At 48.8% G+C, this 21679-nt stretch overlaps 1 protein-coding gene across 3 annotated transcripts; it reads right to left on the bottom strand.

The window, feature by feature from the left end:
* Nucleotides 1-5565: 5565 nt before the first annotated feature.
* Nucleotides 5566-20967, bottom strand: Slc6a18 (solute carrier family 6 member 18). Of its 3 annotated transcripts, none has more exons than XM_076551660.1 (12): nt 20671-20967; nt 19292-19432; nt 18935-19072; nt 17941-18032; nt 15960-16070; nt 15185-15297; nt 13583-13711; nt 12388-12544; nt 11239-11443; nt 10676-10835; nt 10305-10467; nt 5566-9124 (listed from the first exon to the last, which is right to left on the bottom strand). In XM_076551660.1, the coding sequence occupies exons 1-12, from the start codon at nt 20825-20827 to the stop codon at nt 8933-8935; spliced, it is 1758 nt and encodes a 585-aa protein (XP_076407775.1). In that variant the 5' UTR covers nt 20828-20967; the 3' UTR covers nt 5566-8932. The 3 variants fall into 3 exon arrangements, with proteins under 3 accessions (XP_076407775.1, XP_006990071.2, XP_006990069.2); XM_006990007.4 differs by having other exon boundaries at nt 5568-9124; nt 17941-18122; nt 20671-20965; XM_006990009.4 differs by lacking the exon at nt 10305-10467 and having other exon boundaries at nt 5567-9124; nt 17941-18122; nt 20671-20966.
* Nucleotides 20968-21679: the final 712 nt, after the last annotated feature.

The raw sequence follows: 21679 nt of genomic DNA, 5'->3' as shown, positions 1-21679 counted from the left end.
AGCCCAAAGTCTCTTCTGAGACTCAAGGCAGTAGCCCCTTATAAAATCAAAAAACAAATTACATACTTCCAACACAGTGGCACAGAATATACTTTTCCATTCCAAAAATAGAGGAATGGGGACACAGTAAGGAAATACTGGACCAAAGCAAAACCAAACCCCACAGGGCAAATTCTGTATCTCTGTGCCCAATGTCAAGACACTTATTAGATGTCTCTTCGTATCTCCAACTCCTTCCAGCTTTGACTGCAGCCCACTTCTTTCCCTTCAGCTGGTTCCACACCCTGTCTGCAGCTCTCCTTGCAGGTATCCCATAGCTGTGGCATTTCCAACATCTTGGGGTCTCCAACACAATCCAGATTTCACCTTCACAGCTTCATGTAATGGTCTCTCGGGGCCTCCGTACAGGGACTCCCCTGCCACATGCTTGGCCTCAGCTGTTCTCCTTAACTTCGGAGGAAGATCCCACAACCTCTTCCCATTTGCATTTTCCTTGTTGAAGCCATAATGTCATGGCTGGTGCTGCCAAGTTCTGCTTTCTTGGGCTGAAACCTGGGCCCCTCCATGACTTATACATGCACAAGCTTGGACCTGTTGATGGTTTTTGTTTTTAGATGTCCTTCGGCCTTTGCCTTTCAGAGATTACACGTTAGCTAGGTGGAGTTTTTCCCTGAAGATACCACTCCCTTTATTCCGTTTATTATCAGGCCTTTCTTTTAACTTCTCATCTCTTTGAGCACAAGGCTTGGCTCCAATATTGCATTTCCTGGTGCTCTTTATCCCCTCAAACTGTGTTTGTATTTTTTTTTACCCCCTTGTTATTTTTCATTGTAGTTCTACATAAGAATGGTCACTAATAACCATGTGACCCAGTCAATATTAGATTATCTTGAAATCTCCTCCACCAGTGACATTATTTCAAAACTCTTCAATTTAGCCTCAGGAAGATTTTTAGGACAGGGACAAAAAGTGGCCACATTGTTTGCTAAAATGCCCTAAGAATAGTCTGTAGCCTGGCTGCTGTTATTGTCCCTCTCTAGAACCTCTTGGTCTGGGCCTCCACGATCCATATTGCTCTCAACACTACGTGTCTCAGCACCATGCTTCTACTAGGACAGCCCATTAAGCCCCACTTACAGCATTTAACTGATTTTCTAGTCCAAAGTCCCAAAGTCTTTCATATTTCTCCAGACAACAGCATGGTAAGGCTTGTCACAGCAATACCCCAGTCCCTGGTACCAATTTCTGTCTTAATTACTGTTCTATTGCTGTGAAAAAACACCATAATTGAAGCAACTTATAAAGGATGGCATTTATTTGGGGTCTTGTTTATAGTTTCAGAGGGTTAGTCCATGACCATCATGGCAGGGAGCATGACAGCTGGTAGACAGGCATGGTGCTGGAGCAGTAGCTCACATCTGATCCACAAGTACAAGACAGAGAGACTGGAGAGAAAGGGGGAGAGTAGGTCTGGTATGAGCTTTTAAAACCTCAAAGCCCACCCCCAGTGACACACCTCCAGAAAAGCTTTATTTCCTAACCCTTCCCAAACAGTTCCACTAATTGGAGATCAAACATTCAAATATATGAACGTATAAAGGCCATTCAGATCATGACAACCTAACAAAGGAGATGAAAGACCCCTACAATGAAAACCTTAAATATCTGAAGAAATAGATTAAGGAAGACATTAGAAAACAGAAAAACTTCCCATGTTAAGCAATTGGTAAATTAATATTGTGAAAATATAACCATTCTGAAGGCAGTTTACAGATGCAATCAATACAAGCTCGGTAAAAACCCCACAACATTATTCAGAGAAATAGAAAAAAATCATGTGGAACCACAAAAGACCCCAGATAGCCAAAACAAGCCCAAGCAAAAAACAATGCTGGGGAGATTACCATTCTAGATCTCAAGTTATATTACAGAGCTATAGTAAAATAGCACAAAAACAGACGTGTAGATCAACAAAACAAAATAGAAGACCCAAACATGAGTGCATGAAATACAGCCAGCTGATATTTAGCAAAGATACCAAAAACTATGCACTGGAGAAAAGACAACATTTTCCATAAAGGTGCAACAGGGGCATGCATGTCTTGGCAGTAACCAGCAGCTGTCTAATTTGTTTCAAAGCCCACTCAACAGGAGGGAAGTCATGCCTAGTACTGGGATTTAGCCAACTCTCTGGGGTTAGTGAGGCTATGGATCTAAGAAGAACTTAATTTGGCCATTTTGCTAAACCAGCATAATTTCTAACTGCGTGCTAAGTATGTATCCTTACACCCATAGGTAAGTGTAGTGCTCACCCCTCATCAAAGAACGTTTGCAACAGATAGGTAACGTTACAGAAATCCACAACTAGATGAATGCTGAAAACGAGTGATCATGGAGTACCCAGCCCCAGTGGATTCCTCAACAACACAACCTCTGTTGTAACCTAAGACTTAGGGAACATAATGAATGAGGGGACAGGAAGACTGTAAGAGCCAGAGGACCAAGTAAACTGAGATTTTTGTCTCCTAGAAATGGCAGGGTGGCTATACCCATGATACCTCAACATATGGCTACCTAAACAAGAGCTGAACAAAAACAACAATATACACCGTTCTTCCTTGCTCTGGCTCCAGGGTGGAGCAGAGAGCCTCAAGCTCTGTTCAGAGTCAAGTTGGAATGTGCAGGTGGGTGGGGAAAATACAGGATAAGGCCATAGGAGCATAATCCAAGGTATGAGCAAAGATATGGGGTATGCTGAAGGGTAGCAATCTCTGGGAGCCTCTGGTGAATCTGGATTTTTTTGCCACGGCCCCCTACAGTAAGGAGTTTATAGGAACACCTAGGATGGGTTTGTCCTCAGACAGGCAGCCAGGGCCCTCCTGTCTACTCTGTTGAAGTACCACCTGTCCCTGCAGACCAGCACAGCAGCTCCTCAAGAGAGAAGTCAGCTCTCAGTAGAGCTAGACAAAAGCCATTCAACAGACAGCCTGAGGCTAACACAGGGAGCAGGAAGACCAGCATAAAGGGCATAGAGGTGTAAAGAACAGCTCCCCACCTCCCTGCCCCCAGCTTCCAAATGGACTGACTGAGCTGGATTCACTGAGCTCTTAGTCACAACCGATAGCTTTGAGCAATTCTGGAAGCTTCTGGGATATCACTGGTGGGACCACAGAAACTGTACCTTGGACAGGGCTCTCAGCCCCAGCGCTGATGCAGCCTAATTGGCCCCAGCTGGCCTTATGACAGTGCCTTGTTCATCCTGCTGCCTTTTAGTGCATCCAAGTGACTAAGCCGAAGGCATTTACAGCAGAGCCAAGTCCAGGGAGTGGATCATAAATGCACCCAGGCTCCTGGAACTTCCATATGGAGGGTGTATGTTTGGGGATCTTGACAGCCAGCCTGCTGGAACCAACTCAGTCCCAGGGCAGAGGACACTCAGTAATGGGATCAAAATAGGGTTGGGAAATCCCAGGATCCAAGGTCACAGCTCAGCAGGAGACTAGAAATCTTCCGCCTGGGCTGGGCAACTCAGGCCTCTCCGGTGTGCCAGTAACATCATGTCATCCTTCAATCCACTAGGTGCCAGCATCTTATCTCTAGCCATGTTCATCTAATTCCAGCTCTCCTCAAAACCACTTGTATTCCTGCCAAATTGTTAAGCCCTCGCTAAAGGTTCATGTCCTAATGGGCCCCAACTCATGAGTTGCTGAGTTCTTTCTTCAGTTACTGTGGAGACTGCCAGATCTGCCCTGGGGGAAACAGAACTGGCGAAGTTAAAAAGGCAATGGGGAATCTAATTTGAGGGTTCTCCTAGATTTGAGCTGAAACTTATTGGTGTGGTGGTGGTGTGTGTTCCCTTGCAAGTGTAGAACCCCTGTGAGGAAGTCAGGTGTGCTGGTGCATGCTTGTAATCCCAGAACTGTCAAGGTGGAGACAAATGTACCCTTGGGGCTCCCTGGATGCCTAACCTGCTTGGTGAGTTCTAGGCCAGTGAGAGACCCTATCTAAAAATCAAATTAAAAATAATTGTTTAAATGGGAATGGCTCCTGAGAACAGACACTTAAGATTGTTCTCTGCACCCAGAATCAGAGAACAGGAATGAGAAGGATATGAGCATGAGAAAGCAATGTCAATGGAACCAGTCATAAGCTTCCTACATGATAAGGATTCCTTCTTGCCCTTCTCTGGACACCCGCACACTGGGCTCGATACTCGGTACCTAGATGTTCACCTGCGAAGGATACCACAGAGCTAAAGGGAGCTCCTAAAACTGGATGGACTGCAGGAACCTAGAGACAGGAGCTGATGCAGAGGCCATGAAGAGCGCTGCTTACTGGCTTGCTTCTGACAGCTTGCTCAGTCTGTTTTCTTATAGAACCAAGACCATCAGCCCAGGGGTGTCCCCACCAACAATGGACTGGGCCCTCCCACATCAATCACTAATTAAGAAAATGCCCTACAGGCTTGCCTACAGCCCAGTTGTATGGATGAATTTTCTTTTCTTGTTTTCAGTTTTTCAAGGCAGGGTTTCTCTGTGCAGCCATGGCTGTCCTGGAACTCTCTGTAGCCCATGCTGGCCCTGGACTCACAGAGATCTACCTGCCTCTGCCTCCTGTGTGCTGGAATTAAAGGTGTGCGTCACCAGCAGCCAGCAGGATGAATTTTCTTAATTGAGGTTACCTTCCCTCAAATGATTTTCACTTGTGTCAAGTTGACATAAGCCAAGCACACTTATGGTGAGCAGAAAAATAACAACAAAGAAGTGTTGGTCCCCAGAAACTCACTATGCTACCTGATCATGAAACGTGGCTATGGTTACAGATGGAGTGAAGATCTGTTGACCTGAAGATATGAATCACCCTGTTTATCTGGGTGGGTCTGAGATCATCACAGGGGTCAGTAAGAGGGAATGCTGAGTAGAATTGGGTTGTAGAAAGAGTAAACCAGCCGCTGCAGTCTTTGAGCTGGAGGAAAGGGCCAAGCGCAATAATGAAGGCACAATCAACCAGACTAGCTGAGGACAGGTGCTGCCCAGCACACCTCAACCATGGCCCAGTGAGTCCTGATTCACACTCTGGGCCTCTGCGGCAGTAAGAGAACAGGTATGTTTAGGAATAGCTTCTGATTTTCAGGAGTTTGTTATGGCAACAAGTGAGGAGACAAACTCGAGACTTGTCTCAAGATCTGGGGACCAGTGTGAGGACCTGTGGCAGGAGACAGGGCTAGGAGTGAAACAAGATTAACATGGGAAAGAAGCCATTTTGCAGAGGAAGTCTGGAGTCCTTCTGCTGTGGGATGGTCTGTATGTCAAATTGCTCTGATTGGTCAATAAATAAAACACTAATTGGCCAGTGGCTAGGCAGGAAGTATAGGCAGGACTAACAGAAAGGAGAAAAGAAAGAACAGGAAGGCGGAAGGGTCACTGCCAGCTGCCACCATGACAAGCAGCATGTGAAGATGCCGGTAAGCCACGAGCCATGTGGCAAGGTATAGATTTATGGAATTGAATTACTTTAAGCTATAAGAACAGTTAGCAAGAAGCCTGCCATGGCCATACAGTTTGTAAGCAATATAAGTCTCTGTGTTTACTTGGTTGGGTCTGAGTGGCTGTGGGACTGGCGGGTGACAAAGATTTGTCCTGACTGTGGGCAAGGCAGGAAAACTCTAGTTACATCCTTCACTTGAACTTTTTCTCAGGAATGGATCATGTTCAGTGATACACAAACTTGGGAGAGCTGTGTGTTACAGAAATGTCCAATAGAGGGTCATGGGCCACTTGCTCAAGTACTCTTTTCCAAGCTCACTGGCAGAGTCTCATTCTTAGGAGTGCTCTCCCTTTCATAGCAAGCTGTCTCTCTTTTTCCAGCCACATATTCCTGAAGCAATCCTAGAATCAAATACCCACAAATTCAGATCTGCAGCTTGGCACTTCTAAACATGCTTTCCCTGATAGTCTGGGCTTTTTCTGTTTCTCTACATCCATACCTAGTTTAAAAGGCCTAACTTCTTCATCTCCCCTCCTCTGGCAGCTGCTTGGATTTTCTTCTTGCTTGTATTGTTTTTCCTCTCAAACTTTATTTAAAAAATGTCCTCAAGCTGCCCTCTGAGTCTATTTTTAATTATTTTACTAATGAGAATGAGAACCCAAAGGGAACCCCATTTTTCCTGACAACAGAGCCACTTCTGTAGCCCAGCCAGAGCAGGTGCCCACAAAGTTGCACAGGCCCTCTTACCCTTCCTGAATGCCACCTCCCTTACCTCAGCAGGATATAGACACTGATTAGGTGATGAGGTGACTGCAGCTTACAAACTCCCAGGTGGCCCAGGATGCTGGGGGGGGGGTCCTTAAACTGAGGGGTGGGATGCACCTCTTTAGGCTAAACTCTGTTCACCAAGGATGCAGGAAATTGGAGGCATATCCGGGGTTGGTAGAATTTATGTTATATATCCCTGCATGACTGGGATATATCCCTACAATGATGCCATAAGGAAGGTGACATCCACGGTCTGTTCTGCAGTTGAAATGCAGCAGGGCCAGGTCCTTGCTTCACACATGCATGACAGAAAGGACCCAAGTGAAACTTGTGCTCTGTGATAAGACACAACAGCCTGGGATTGCATCTGCTTGCAAGACTCACTCCCTAGCCACAGTGGTAGTGCCTTTCACAATGAGTTCCAGTTCCACCTATTGTAAGAGCGCGCTGCTTCTCATATAAGTTGGCTTGACTGAGCATGTATTCTCAGGATCACCTGGACTACAGAATTAGCTTTCATCCTAGAGTATAGAGGAACACCTCTCCAAGTATAATCCTAACCTTAGTTGTAGGATAGAGCAAGGTAGAAGAAAAATACTTAGAGAAGGGAGGGCTCCTGTGGCTGAGGAAGACATGGACACTATGTCCATCTCAGAGTTGACAGGCCATTCATAGCAGCTTCATTTCTAAGTTGACACTGTTGCCCTGAGAAGTGGTGTGTTCCTGCAAGTTGCATGTCTTGTGGTCCAGTCTTTGCTGGGCAGGCCTAGCCTGTTTTTCTCAAGGGCAGGGGCAACTTGAAGGTACCTTGTATGTAGGTATGGTCATCGAGGCTCAGACCACTCACCTTTGCTCTGCAGTCTGGACCCTTGTTCACTTATTCCTGGATAGTGCTTTGGTAGCCATCCCAATTTCCAAAGCACTCACCAGAGGCTCCCAACAATCAGTCTGTTTGACAGAGGCTGGTGGGCCTCTGCTGTTTTGGACTGCCCATCTGTCTGTATGTCCACCTATCAACCACTCATTGGACATGCCTCCTGCCATCGTCCCTTCTGTGCAGATATTCTCATAGCTGCATCAAGAATGTGTGCAGAATGGATTGCTCTGAAGACACGAGCACCCAAACCCTTGTTCTCCGTAGCTAAGCAGGCTCCATGTTCTGGGCTCCAGGATCCAGGGCACATATGCTTTCATTTCAGCTCCTGGCGGAAAGCACATTCCTCCAAGGTACTGGCAGAGCCCATGCCGCTTTTGTGATGTTCTACACCAAAAATTTTCCCCCAACAATAGACCCCTACAACACCCTATGTATTTTTAAAACACGATATGGACATGAAATTTGCCTTGTGTAAAGATAGGTGACTCTCAACATCCCTGCTTATCAAGAGCATTTATCAAAGGCAGAATGGTGGGCATGGACAGTTGTCACAGTCCAGGATGCTGGACCAAGGTCAGGATTTAACCCTCGGTAGGCTTGAGCACTTAGGCTTGGGCACCCTGGGATTCATTCCATGTGTGGTGCTCAGCGGATCTGCAGGTGAACAGCCCCAGAAACCTCTGTGTTTACTTTGATATCTGGCCATGACAAAGATGGCTTCCATTAACACAGATTTTCACACATAAACCTTTCTTGCTTAAAATGTCAGCACCATGAGCAGCATATCTGGCACGATCTCCTTCATGACACCATGGTCTGTTGTGTCTGGGCAGTTACTGACATCACAAAGCCAGTAGTTGGTGTAGATGGCTCTTGGGGACTAATCAGAAGTGGACATCTTTGTCCAGGGCTCCAGGCTTCAAAGATGACCCTCATCTCACAGTGTTGATATAAGGGGCAGAAAACAAGAGGATAAGAGGGAGAGAGGAGGGGGTCTCTGAGCACTGGGGAACTGAGAAAAAGCCCTTCTGTGATTCTGAAGTCATGGCTTTGCCTGCAGGCTGCAGAGGACCGGGCAGTAAAATGTCACAGTGAGTGAACAGATGTGAGTGAATAAATGATTATCACTCTCGTGAGAGAGTAGAAATTGACTGACCAGCAGCCTTTCTGCTCTTTCTTGACAAGCAAAAATTAGATGCTTAAAAAACGAAAATGGCAATATGTATGGTGAGTCAGTGATACAGTCGGTACCTCCTTGGCTTGTGCCCGCCCCACTTCACCCCTGTGACACTGGTTGTAGACGTGTGATGGGGGTTCTCTAATGGTTTCTGATCTGTACTTGTGGGTCTCTTCATAGATGTGGTAACTTCAGGCTGATAGGGGAGGAGGAAGAGGTTTCCTGCCTGTCAGTTTCCTCCCACTGAGCTCAGCTCTCCTTTGAAGACCAGCATTAGGGCTGGATTTCTGGAATTAGTAATGTGGAGACCACTCATAAAAAATGGATGCCACAGTCCTGCCACTGCCAACTAAGTATACTCAGGGCTTCCCCACTCAGCATGGATTTCAGGGGGAAGTGGTGTCCACACAAATTGCACCCTGTGGAACCTATATGTGGAGGAATGGCATCACACAGATGCCCAATGGACAACATGCAGCTACCCTGAAGCTATGAGTCTTCCACCATGCTGAATGCTGGGAAAGCAATAATCACGTGGTCTCAGTCGGGGACAGCGTGTAATGAGGCTGGGTCTGAGTAGCACAAGTCTACCTCCCCACCCTGGTCTACCCTGGCTCTGCCCTTCAGCAGCCTCTGCTCTCCTGAGGCTTCAGACCACTTTCCAGATGTGTATCCTTCCACCTCTGCCTGCGCTGGTACAATAGATGAGCGAGAGCAACTCCTGGGATCCACAGTGAGGGCAGGAAGGACAGGAGCACACAGGTGACCTGCACCCAGCCAGGGTAGAGCTTCTCCTCTCTTGAGGGGAAATGTTCCTGTGGGGACAGAAGGGCATGATCAGATATGTGTCCCAGCAGGGCCTACACCACCCATTTCCAAGTGGAACCAGGCTGATCCTTGATCACCACCAAGTTAAGTAAAGTGGCAACTTCACTCCCCACTTCCTGAAACCACAGTGAGCACACAGATTCTGGGGGAAATGAAAGAAGTTTGGCCAGGATTTCCTCTACCCCAGCCCCTCCTGAGGGTGGGAACCATCAAAAGGCCAGCTTTGTACAACTGTCACTCTGGGTCCCCATCTTTCTCCTCTGTGATGTGGCAACACCACCCACCCAGATGTTTCCTGTGTGTTTGCATGAGCAAGTAGAAGGTACATCTAATGGGACGTTTCTCATGAAAACTTTCCAAGTGTACAGCCTCCTTTACAGGTCCCTGCTGCTCTGCTGGGGTCTCTCTTTAGCATGGACTTGGAGAGGATTGCTCTCATGATGAGAGACACAGATGCAGGTGAAGTTCGGAACTATGTATGTGTGCCTCTAAGGACCAGGCAGTTGAGTAAAGGCTAGGAGTTACAGCTGGAAGGGACTAGCCCACCTTAGGAGACTGTGAAAAGTCTGGGGCCATATTGATAGTCATAAGACACCCTCTGTCCATCATTTATCTTGTCATAGGTAGAAACTGAGCAGTTTTCTAACTGCTTGTCCCAAAGCACCCAGACAGTGAAATGAAGCCATGTCTCTAAGAAAGAGGCCAGTGGGACCTATGATGTGCCTAAAGCAATGGTTCTCAATCTTCCTAATGCTGTGACCCTTTAATCTCATGTTGTGGTGACCCCCCAACCATAAATTTTTTCATTGCTACTTCATAGATGTAATTTTGCTACTTTTATGAATAGTAATGTAAATAGCTGTGTTTTCCAATGGTCTTGGGTGACCCTGTGAAAGGTCATTTTACCCCAAAAGGTTGTGACCCACAGGTTGAGAACCATTGCCCTAGAGTCTAGATACCACTGAGATCTACATTCTGCTTACCAAAGCCCCTGCCTTAGAATGCCAGCATCCTCAGGCCTTATAGATAACTGTCTACATACCTAGATCCCCAGTTACCAGAGTGGTCAGACTACACTACCATGTGTAGATCATCTAAGCCATGGGTAGAACCATTGATGCTAGGTCAAGCCTGAAGGATCCCCACAGCCTCATGGGAAGGACCTACATATTGTGGGTTCCAGGCTTTGTAGCTGGGTGGTCTCTGGGACAGAAGGATGATGTAGGACAGGAAGATGCTGAGTAGCAGGGTAGGGCTCACCACCCTCCATGTCACCTGCCAGTAGAGGCCGGGCCGCCGCCCAGTCATCCACTCAATGTCATCACAGAACCTGCAGAAGACACTGGCTCAGGCTCCCTTGTGTGGCCTCATTGGACAGCCCATCCTTTAAAATCAAGAACAGTGGGCACCCTGAGCCCACCCTGGATCTTAGGGTACCATCTCAGAGTTTTCCCCAGGATCCAGAGAGCTGTGGGTACAGCTGCACCACCAACTCCATTTCCTGCTCTGCCCTGAGATGGGGCATGGGAATGACTTACCGCTTCATCCCATAAACGTAAATGACCCCAACCACCTCCATGAAGGCAAAAATGATCAAATTCAAAGAAGCTGCAAAACTGTCAAAGATCTCCAGCCAATAGTTCCCAGACTGCAGTGTGAAGCAGATGGCTGAGAGGAAACAGACAAGGCAGACCATCCCTGGGGACAAAGGCAAGCAGGCTGAGAGCGTGGTGGAGGACCAGGAGGCCCTGGCAGCAGGCTTTCCAGGTCTCCTTGACTCCATCCCTTGGTTCCTTTCTCCCCCATCTCTCTCAGTACTTTGCCAGGCAGCAGGGAAGACCTGCTAGGGATGGGGAGGGGAAGTCCAGCTCTTCCTTCTCCCTTCTCCCAACTCCTATCTTCCTTCCCCCAAGCTTTCCTTCTCGCTATTCCCCAACCTAGGGCCACTGGGGTTTCCCAACCTCCAGAGGTCAGCCTGGGCCAGCCTTCCGCAAGACATGGGCCCCAGAGCTCTGCTTCCAAATGGATTATTGAACAGTGGGCAGGATGGACAAAAGGCCAGGGTGGACAGTGGGGACAGGCCCTCCACCCATCTACTTACCAGTTATGGCTTCTTTAGGGATACCTCTGGGTAAGATCCCCAAGTCAAATACTGGTGTGATGACACTCTCCATGTTCCCAAACATGGAGGACAGACCCAGGGTGAACAGCATCCCAAAGAAGAGCACAGACCACACAGAAGCACCTGGCATGTGCAGGACGGCTTCTGTGAAAACGATGAATGCCAGGCCCGGACCCGAGGCACTCTGCAACACAGGGGCTCTGCTGTGGTCATGTACATAGCACACAACTCATATCATAGCACATACACACATATATAACACATACACGCCCACACCATTACACCTGTGCTTCCATCCATACCTTTGCCTGAATATGCTCCACTGTAACATGTACATATCTCACACAGTGACACACGTGCATACACAATGACGTGTGTGCTCACCATAACATATACACAATGCATACGATGACACATGTGCTCTACAAGGTGACATGTCTGTGCTTCACACTGTAACTAACACATTCATACCTTCATTGTGATACATGTGTACCTACACTGTAACATATGCACCCACACCATGATGCATATATATGATCACTATGACACGTGTACACTACACTATGATACATACATGCCTCACACCATGGCATAGTCATACCCTACACTGTGACATATGCACGCCCCACAGCATCACATATGTGCACCCCCACACCCACCAGAACATGTGTGTCCCATACTGTGACATGTACACACTCCACACCATGACCTATATACATACCTGCCTTCTGGTGTCAGAAGTACTACCCTGCCTTTCTGGGAAAACAGGCCACAGACACACTTCTAGGGAAGGGAGCTTTTCTTCTTGAATAAGAAATATCGAGCAGCTAAGCAGGGACTCTATGGCCTTGGGGTCAGGGGCCAGGAACTACTGCCCTGAGAATCTTCCCCCTGAGTGGTCATCCCTTGCCTGGTGCCTATGGGTCCCCAGCACCCACTGGCCTCTATGACAAGGCTGTGACTACTTCCTCCATGTTCTGTGTTCCAGCAATGTTGTCATACTAAAGTTGTCCTGTCTGCCAGATGCGGATGGACTGAGGTGCTTTTCTAGACTTTTGCCGCTCAGCATTCTCCCTGTGTGGCCCTGGTTTCCTAGCGACAGCCCTCCTGTCCTGTCCCTGTGGGTACCTTATCCAGAAAGTCTTCCAGATGGCAGGTCTTCAGGGGGAGTTGGGCCAATCTCTCAGCCTGAGTGGCGTTTAGGTACATGAGGACAGCTGGGTACTCATCTCTGGAGATGCTAAGCTCTGGAAAGTCGAACTCATTGATGAGGCTCAAGATGTTTCTGCAGGAGCAGAAAAAGGCTGGTGAGGATGGAAGCTCTACAATGGCCAGCAAGTGTTCCAATGTTTCAGGGATGTTCTGGAGCAAATAGCAGCACCCAGATGAGAACTCCATCCTTTCTAGACCCTTTGGTGTTCCATGGATGCCTGTGTCTGGCCAGCATTGGACGGGGGGGGGGGGGGGGGGGGGAGGGCTGTTTCCACCTGTGGACCAAGACTAGGGGCACCTCTTCTGTGGGCATGAATGAGGAAGAGTCAGATTCCCGCCTCATCAGAGAAGGATCTGGCAGTAAGGAGGTAGCAGACTTTGGCACCAGACACTTGATGCTGCTTTTACAGACATGTAAAATGTAGGAGTTACAGGGCAGTTAAGACTTCTGCCCAGAATTCTAAGGAAAGTCTGGGAAGCCAGGCAATGAAATGAGGTAAAAGTTCCTGCAGGCAGCTGCTGAGGAGACTGTGGTAAGGTGTGAAGGTGAAGCTTAAGCTGCTGTGGACACCTCAAGATGTTGGAGATACCAAGAATGTGGAGTTTCTACTAAGGAAAGCTGCAGACTACAAGTAGAACTAGTATAAGAGAAAGGTCATATGAGCTACAACTAGCAAGGCCATGGAAGCAGGGCTACCAAAGCCTATTGGAGCTCATACCACTACCATGTGTCCTGGGTACCAGACACAGAGATGCAGGATTTCTCACTAACATGTGTGCTGTGTACCAGACACAGAGATCCAGGATTTCACGTCACAGCTGTCTCTTCTGTGTCCATTTCTGGCTCATAAGAACATCTATCACTGCTTTAGGATCACCCTACTCCAGGATTACCTCATCTTAATTCCTATCTTACTTCCATCAATAATTCCTTTCTAATAAAGCCACATTCTGAGGTTGCCAGTGGACAGGAACTTTCAGAGGACACTGTTTGTCTCATGACCCTGAGGAGGTAGGACATGTCCACACATTTTGTGTGTATATGGATTCCAGTGTGGGCATCTGTCTGATGACTTTGCCCTGTAAAGCCCAGTACAGCACCTATGCTCACCTGTCCAGGCACCTCCCATAGTCATTGGTTGCCTTGAACCCCATGATGGAGAAGATGGTGATGGATGCATACAGGGAGGTCATGCTGTTGACCAGGGCAATGGTCACGGCGTCCTTCTCACAGTTGTTCCTGGACACAAGCACATGGCCATCATGGGACTTTCTGGGTCAGAACCAGGCTTCCTATGGGAGGAAATGGGAACGACGATTCCCTCCTTAGCACCTCTACAGCCTGAGGCATGCTCACTCTGAACCTGGAGGATATGGGGTGGGGGTGGGGTGATCTCATGCTCCCAGGATGACTTCAGCCGTTCTCCACACTCCTCCACTACAACCCAGCTCGGAATCACCAAGGGTCTGGGCATTAATGGGGTGGTGAGCATGAATGCAGGTTTTTGAGACTACCCTCCAAGGAAAACGCATTTGGGTCAATTCAGGCCAGTAAGCTATTACAAACACTCAGAGACCTCCTCTGTCCTACGGAAAGGTGAATGACCACGTAAAGCTGGTTTGTTAGAGTCTGTCATAGTGTGCCCCAGGGGCTTAGCTTAGTGCATCCTGGATGCTATGTGTAGACTGGGTATCTGGCAGCAGCATCTCAGTGTGTGTCAGCACCAGACCAGCAAGTTTAACACTACATATATGTGTTTACGGTCCATGTATATGTTTTGCACATTTTGGCCAGCATCCTGCCCAGTGTGAAAGACATGAATGCTGTCACCAAAAATGAAGTTGCTGGAGCTGGGGAGATAGCTCAGTGGTTAAGAATACTTGTTCTAACGGAGGACTGAAGCTAAGTTCTCAGCACCGACAAACATCTGTAACATCTATTTCAGGAGATCTGGCCTCTTCTAACCTCCTCAGGCACCAAGCATGTGTGCACAGTAGGCAAAACACCCACACATGTAAAAATAAGTTAATAAAAATAAAAAGTAATTTAAAATAAGTCATGAAGAAAATGAAGCTGCCCATGTCAGCCATAACAAAAAGCAAAACCGGAGATCATGACAGAAGGGAGCTCATGCACAATTGCCTAATAGTCACTATGGCAGGGATTCTCCTGGACCACAGCCTCGCATAAAGTCCACCAAAGAATACTTCTGCAAGGACAACTGTTAATCCTTCCTGATCAACTTCAGGCTATTGGCCACTGTGTCGAGGTAACTTGTGAAATCCTCATATTCTTTTGGACCTGACTATGATCTGCTGTGGCACATGGCACATGGCACATGCCTTCCCATTGCAGTGCTTGATATTTCAAAATGGATGCCAAGTTCTTGAAGTATCTTCAATTGCTTTTGTAGTGTGCCACTGACATCCCTGTTCAGCCTCGGATGGCCTGAATACTTGGTAGAGTCCAGACACTGCCACCAAGGCCCAATCTGCAACCTTTAGAGGATATCCTGCATTGTCTTCAGTAATACAGTAATAGTTATTCAGGAAGTCTTTAAAAAGCCTCTATTCAGAATGAAATTCCCACTTGGAGTTCACAGGAGATTCCCCTTATCCAACAGTGTGATTCCAATTTGCTATGTCTGTCTCAGGTTTGCTGACTCAATACTGAGGCTGTAAAGGCATCCACACCCCCAGATAGGCTGCATACCTGGGCGAGTTGTAGCTTGCAAAAGCAATATGTCCTCCAAAGGCCAGGGACAGGGAGAAAAAAATCTGGGTGGCTGCATCCAGCCACACCCGTGGGTTCTGAAGAATTTTCATCTGGAATGAATGGGGGTGGCCTTGTTAATGTAATGAGCAGACCATTCCAGCTTATCCATCTGACTATTCTATAACATTTGGTACACTCATAAGCAGGAGGGTGTCACTTGTTCTAACATCTCAGAAGTGAGCAGGCCTGGGGGTAGCACCCAACCCGGTTCTGACATGACTCTGACAAGGCCCTGACTCAAGAACTTGCAGACCCAGGGCTTTGAGTCTTTACTCACTTGGTAAAGGTGCTCTGAGGGGTAGGAACTATCTATATACACTCTTTCCCTGATGCTCACACTAGGAGAAGTGTGTTGGAAAATTCCCAGGATCTTGGGGTTATCTAGAAAGGTCACAGGCTCTAGGTACAGGCCTCCTGAGTCTTGTATCTCCCTGTTACGGGGAGCAGGGCAGCAGTCAGTACCTGATCCAGGTGTGGGGCACCTGGTCCCCAGTCAGCCTCTCCCAGCACTGCCATCAATTGAACCTCAACTTCAGTCATGTGTCTCCCCACTCAGTTGTCTACTTGTCCCAGTTGGAAGACTGCATGCTTCATCTAGCTATGCAGCCCCCCTCCCCTGATTCCTGTGGGTGCCTTAACTCGGCATTGCCTTGGCAGGCCTTCCTTACAACATGCCCTGGCCAGGATCCCTAGGTGCATAAGGTCCACTTACCTTAGGAGTAAACAGGTAGGTCAAGCCCTCTGTTGCTCCGGGCAGAGTCAGACCTCTAATGAGGAAGATGGTCAGCACCAGGTAAGGGAACAGGGCTGTAAAGTAGATTGCCTGAGGACAACAAAGTATGAAATGTGGACTGGCATGTGTCACAAAAAAGCCTTTGTAAGAGCAGCTGAGTAGACGTTCAGGGCTCATCTCCCAGTACTCTGGGGCCAGCAGTGGGTACTTGGGGATGTGGGATCAAGCAAGATCAGGCTCATGATTTGGACTCAGGACCAACATCATGTGTAGCTCCATTTTCACCTTTGTGCCCCGTGGAGTCAACTGAGGTAAGCATTGAGGTCCTAGGACACACAGGTCTCTCCCAAAAGCAAGGATTAGTCCCCACAAAGAGGTCCCCTCCTCAAGCTTTTTCTTCCTAGCCTTTGCTCCAGCTTCCCTTTCCCACCCCTCAGCCTCCTCCTCTTACCCTCCAGTCTCTCCTCACCCATTTCCAGCCTTTGTTCCCATCCCCCAGCCTCCTCCTTCTCACATCCCAAACCCCCACGTCAGTTCCCCTCTCCCTCCACAGCTGCCTTTCCAGCCTCCTCCTGCGATGCCTCCCTCTGCAATAGCTGTGGGTTCCTCCATCTTCCTTGGGCAGCCTTGTTTCTGACTTGTATCCTTCTAAGCCCCTCTTCAAATTCCTTCCAGTTCCTCTTTCTAGGCTCATTGGCACGTGGCCAGTGTCCTCTCTATACCATCCTCTTTCCCTGATACTCCAGCTGGCCACAGGGCTAGGCCCTGTCTGCACCTGCCTACACTCTTCCCTCCTACTCTGGGTCAGCGCTGGTCCTCAGCTGGTATTTCAAGCTTCTGCTCACTAAGTGTCGATGTGGAAAGGATCTGCAAGGCACAATAATCTCTGTGTGTGCCTAAGCCCCAGGAGACAGACCATAGGACCTGCTGGTACATTTTCAAGAGCTTGCTGAGAACATGACAGGCTGTGTGGATTCTGTACAGAAGCTCTGCAGCCAGCAGTCAAAGGCAGGAGACTAGGGTGTGAGGGTCTAAATGGCCACCGAAACACAACCTGCGCATGACAACCGTGTGTGTGTGTGTGTGTGTGTGTGTGTGTGTGTGTGTGTGCGCGCGCGTGCGCGCGTGCGTGCGTGCGTGCGTGCGTGCTTGCGTGCGTGCGTGAGTGTGTGTGTGTGTGTGTGTGGCTTCCAAAGCCCCCCTTTGGTGTTCCAGAGAACTGCAGTAACCAGTGGTACCACTGTTTCTCTGTCTCTGAAAGACAATCACCTGTTCATAGCAGAGCCAGACAATGCTTGTGCTATTAACACTTTAGAAGCAAAAGCCGTGCCAAGCCAGGGAGGGAGAAGGGGGAGAGAAACGGGAGGAAGTTCTTTTTTTTTTTTGGTTTTTCGAGACAGGGTTTCTCTATGTAGCTTTGCGCCTTTCCTGGAACTCACTTGGTAGCCCAGGCTGGCCTCGAACTCACAGAGATCCGCCTGCCTCTGCCTCCCAAGTGCTGGGATTAAAGGCGTGCGCCACCGCCGCCCGGCCAAGGGAGGAAGTTCTTAAAGACATGGGTTATATGGGGTCAGCAGCCATTGAGTAGGGGTGGGATGGGGGTGGATCAGTTGGTGCTCTTGGCAGCTCTGTAGCGAACCAAGGAGGGCATATGGGATGTAACTTCCCAGAGAAAGAGCAATGGGAACAGAGGTTGGCAGGACCCACCGAAGTGGTCAGGGTGGGATGAAAGAGACCCAACAGGATGCTGTCAACAAGAGCACACTTTCAACATATACACACAGAGGAGGTGGACACACTGTGTGAGCACACAGAAGAAAGTCAGTCCCCATTAGATATAGGTCAGTTCCAGGACAGGCAGGACCAGGAGGAAGCACTGAGTAACCAGGAGGGGTCAGTTCTAGAAAGCATCTCTGGCACACAAGCTCCTCACACACAGTGTGCAGGCAGCGCAACTCACCTTCCCTGTGCTCTCGATGCCTCTGATGACACACAGGTACACAGTTGACCAGCAGGCTATCAGGCAGAGGAACAGCTTCCACTGGATAGTGCCTGTGTTGTTGATGTCAGATGTGATGTTCAGAGTCTCCCGGTACCAGAAGTAGCTCACAGTGCCACTGCTCTGGCACTCCTGCACAAATCCTGGAGCCAAGAGCACTGTTACTGGCTAGTCACAGAGTTGGGAGACAGTCCATATCATGCCCTAAGTATTACCCATGAACTACAGGTGCCAGCATGGCAGGCCCTCCACAGCTGGCCTGTCACTCAGCTGCTCTTGAAAGGGCTACTTGGGCTGTTTATACTGCCTCCCTTTTGGGCTCAGGAGCCCCGTGTGTGTGTGTGTGTGTGTGTGTGTGTGTGTGTGTGTGTGTGTGTGTGTGTGTGTCCGTCCATGTATATATGTATGTGTGTATATGTGTGGATGTGGTGTGTGTACATGTGTGCACAGAGGGCAAAGGATAACTTTGGGTATCATTATTAGAAATGCCACCCATCTTCTTTGAGACAGGATCTTTCATTGGCCTGACATTCATCAATTAGGCTAGGCTGACTAGTCAGTGAGCCCCAGGGATATTTCTTTCTCTGTCTTCCCAGCACGGGGATTGTAAGCTCGCACCACCACATGCAACGTGAGTTCTGGGGATCACACTCGGATCCTCATGCTTGTGAGGCAAGTGCTTTATCAACTATTTCTCTCCTCAGTTCCAGGAACCCTCCCCTGCTTCTCTTTGGTACCGCGGCTAAGATGAAGAACACTGCAAGAGGCCAGGTGCCTCTCTGAACAAATCTGTCCAGATGGCTCTGGGTACAGCAGGTAGTCAGAGGCCAAGAGCTGAAGGACTGGCTTTCAAATGTGCCCTTCAGGGGAGAGACCTGAGGTATGTGCTCTGCAGCTCCACCTGCATCTGCCCAGTGCCACACATGGAACCTCCAAGTTCCCCATGGGTTCTCACCTGTTCTGTTGAGATCCAATGGGCATGTGCTCCAGGGCAGCGGGTATTGGAAGGAGTTGAGGAAGAACCATAGGACCCACAGAAGAACGGTGTTGTAGTACAGGCTGACCAGGAAGGACACTGAGAAACAGCCCAGGCCTGCAGACACAGTAATTCACCCAGGGCCAGGCAGAGAATAAAATGGAATCCTCCCCTTAAACGTGACCTGCCACAGCAGCTTCTGTGTCTTTTTAACAATCGTTGCCCTGTTTTCCTATGCCTGCCATGTCCCTCACCATAAGTGTGTCCCACCCCCCAATTAAGAGGTCCCCAAGGAAGCCTGAGCGGTGGCTGAGTAGGGCTGGGAAGGGAGCATACCTACTCCACCAAGGTAGGGGGAAATGGTCTTCCACACTCCAATGCTGCCCCTTCGTAGGCGCTGGCCGACAGCAAGCTCGATGTAGAAGAGTGGGATCCCCTCAAAGACCAGAGCGATGAAATAGGGAATGAGGAAGGCCCCTGCAAGGACGGGTGAGCAGATAGCCCCAGATGCCTGCAGCTGACCAGTGTGGTTAACGAAATGATGACATTTACGCAGTGCTCACAACAGTTTAAGTGCAAGTTTTGTTCCCAGCATGCATTTGGGTAATCCCACCAGAGAGAGGGCCGGCAGAGTGACATGGATATCCCACCCAGACATTAGAGCCTTTGTTACTTATTTTTTAAGGTAGTATCTTGTAGGCTGAGGATATAGCCTAGTGGTTAAAATGTTTGCCTTGAGAGCTTGAGGATCTGAGTTCAAATCCCAGAATCTATGTAAAAAGCTGGACATGGTTGTGCACACTTGTAATCTCAGCTCTGGAGACAGAGACAGAGAAACAGACAGATAGACAGAGACAGAGACAGAGACAGATCTCCATAGCTTGCTGAACAGCCCACCAAAGCCTACTTGGCAAATCCCAGGTCAGTGAGAGATCATGTATCAAAAAGCAAGATAGACAGCACCTGAGAAACAACAGCTGATGTTGTCCTTTGGCACACACACACACACACACACACACACACACACACACACACACACACACAAAGCTAAGAAAATCTGGGAAACAGGTCAGCCTGATGTCCCAGCCTGGCCCCACAAAGTCACAATTGTCCTACTGGGAGACGCTCCATGTTAGCTCTCAAGAAAGTGCAGCCTGTCTGCTTCCTCCTGCACCCCTAGTATAGAGATATCAGGGTGACCGCCCTGAAATTGTATATAAAAGGAAACGGCTGTCTGAGGGAGGGAGGCTCTGTGTGTGTGTATGTGGGGGGTGTACAACTTGGCTCCTTTACTAAGTAATAGACACTCGTAGGTAGAGTTTAATGATCAATAAAATAGTGTTCATAGTCCTAGGTGTCCTGCAGACTTGTGCTGTGCCAAGGGCCTGCTGCTTTGGGGGTGAATCATTGGTGAAGTCAAGCAGCTTGCTATAATATTATGCAAAGAACCAGGAAGAAATCAACCCTGAGTCCAAGGTGGTGATGGGAACCCAGAGTCCGCTGCTTGCATCCGGGACAAAGGCATGATGTGATCCACAGCAATGGTGCCACATTCTACCCTTATCCAAGACCCCAGAAGGTTGGACATCAGGACTGACTCAAAGACACTAGGCTATTCTTTGGATAATGGCAAAATATAATTTCCAAGAAGAGACAGTTGGCACTCAAGAGCAGAACAAGCCGGAGTGAGGGTGTGGTGCGAGCAGGCGGCTTACCTCCCCCGTAGGTCTGGCACAGGTAGGGGAACCTCCATATGTTACCCAGCCCCACAGCAAAGCCAATGCAGCTCAGGAGGTACTGGAGCTTGTTGTCCCATTTGGGCCTTTCGTCCTCCGTATCCACAAGCGGGTCCATCCCTGAGGCCTGTGCCATGCTGAGCCGTCACGCTGCGTAAGGCCGGGAGGTGGGGGTGTACAGTGGGCACCGTGCAGCACACTAGTCCAGTAGGCCCTCTGGAATCTCTGCTGGACTGAGGAAGCTGGGGCAGGCAGCCTCTCCTCCAGGCACTTCTCCATGTATTTAAAGAAGCCCAGTTAATTGCTAACTGGCATCAAGTTCCTGCCTACCGCAGAGTCCATCTTCAATACCCGCATCCACCAGCCTACCCGAGGTTAGGCCAGATGCTCCATAGGACCTGCAGGACTCCCAGAATGTCAGGTTCAGATAGCCATTGAACCTATTTATTCTGTAACTAAGCCTGGGATATAAGTAATGCATGCTCACTTTCCTAAGAGACAGCAGAGCAGACCCCAAAGTGTCCTCCTCTCCCTCCAGGGTGACACCTTGAAGCTTATGTGGACAGGAGTGTTGTGGTCCAAAACAATGTGCCAGGACGCTGCTTGCTACTCTCTCTATGATGCTCATCCCAGTGGCCTCAGCAGCCCAAGCTGCCCATAGTCTTCTCTCATGAAGGGTCTGTGAGTGGACTTCGAGCTCACAGCCTACACCTGCTGCTTTTCCCAGTACGTCCTGAAGTCCTCTGGGTTCTCTTCCCAGAATGCACACCACTGTCTAACTACACATCCACTGTACCAGTCCTATTGGGCCATCCCAGGGCAGCTGCTATGAGGAGCTGACCTTGCCTTGTGTGGGTGTTGGACATGGTCTCCTGGGACATGAAGCCAGGAGGGCCTACCAAGTGCTTACTCTTCAAGTACACCTATTTTTCAGGTGTCTGTGGATTTTTTGGCAAGTTCTAAAACCTCCGTGTTTTGAGTTTGTCAA

Source organism: Peromyscus maniculatus, chromosome 15 (genome assembly GCF_049852395.1).
Source record: "Peromyscus maniculatus bairdii isolate BWxNUB_F1_BW_parent chromosome 15, HU_Pman_BW_mat_3.1, whole genome shotgun sequence".
In the NCBI taxonomy this organism is placed as follows: Eukaryota; Metazoa; Chordata; class Mammalia; order Rodentia; family Cricetidae; genus Peromyscus; species Peromyscus maniculatus.
This window is presented reverse-complemented; position numbering and strand designations above follow the sequence as displayed.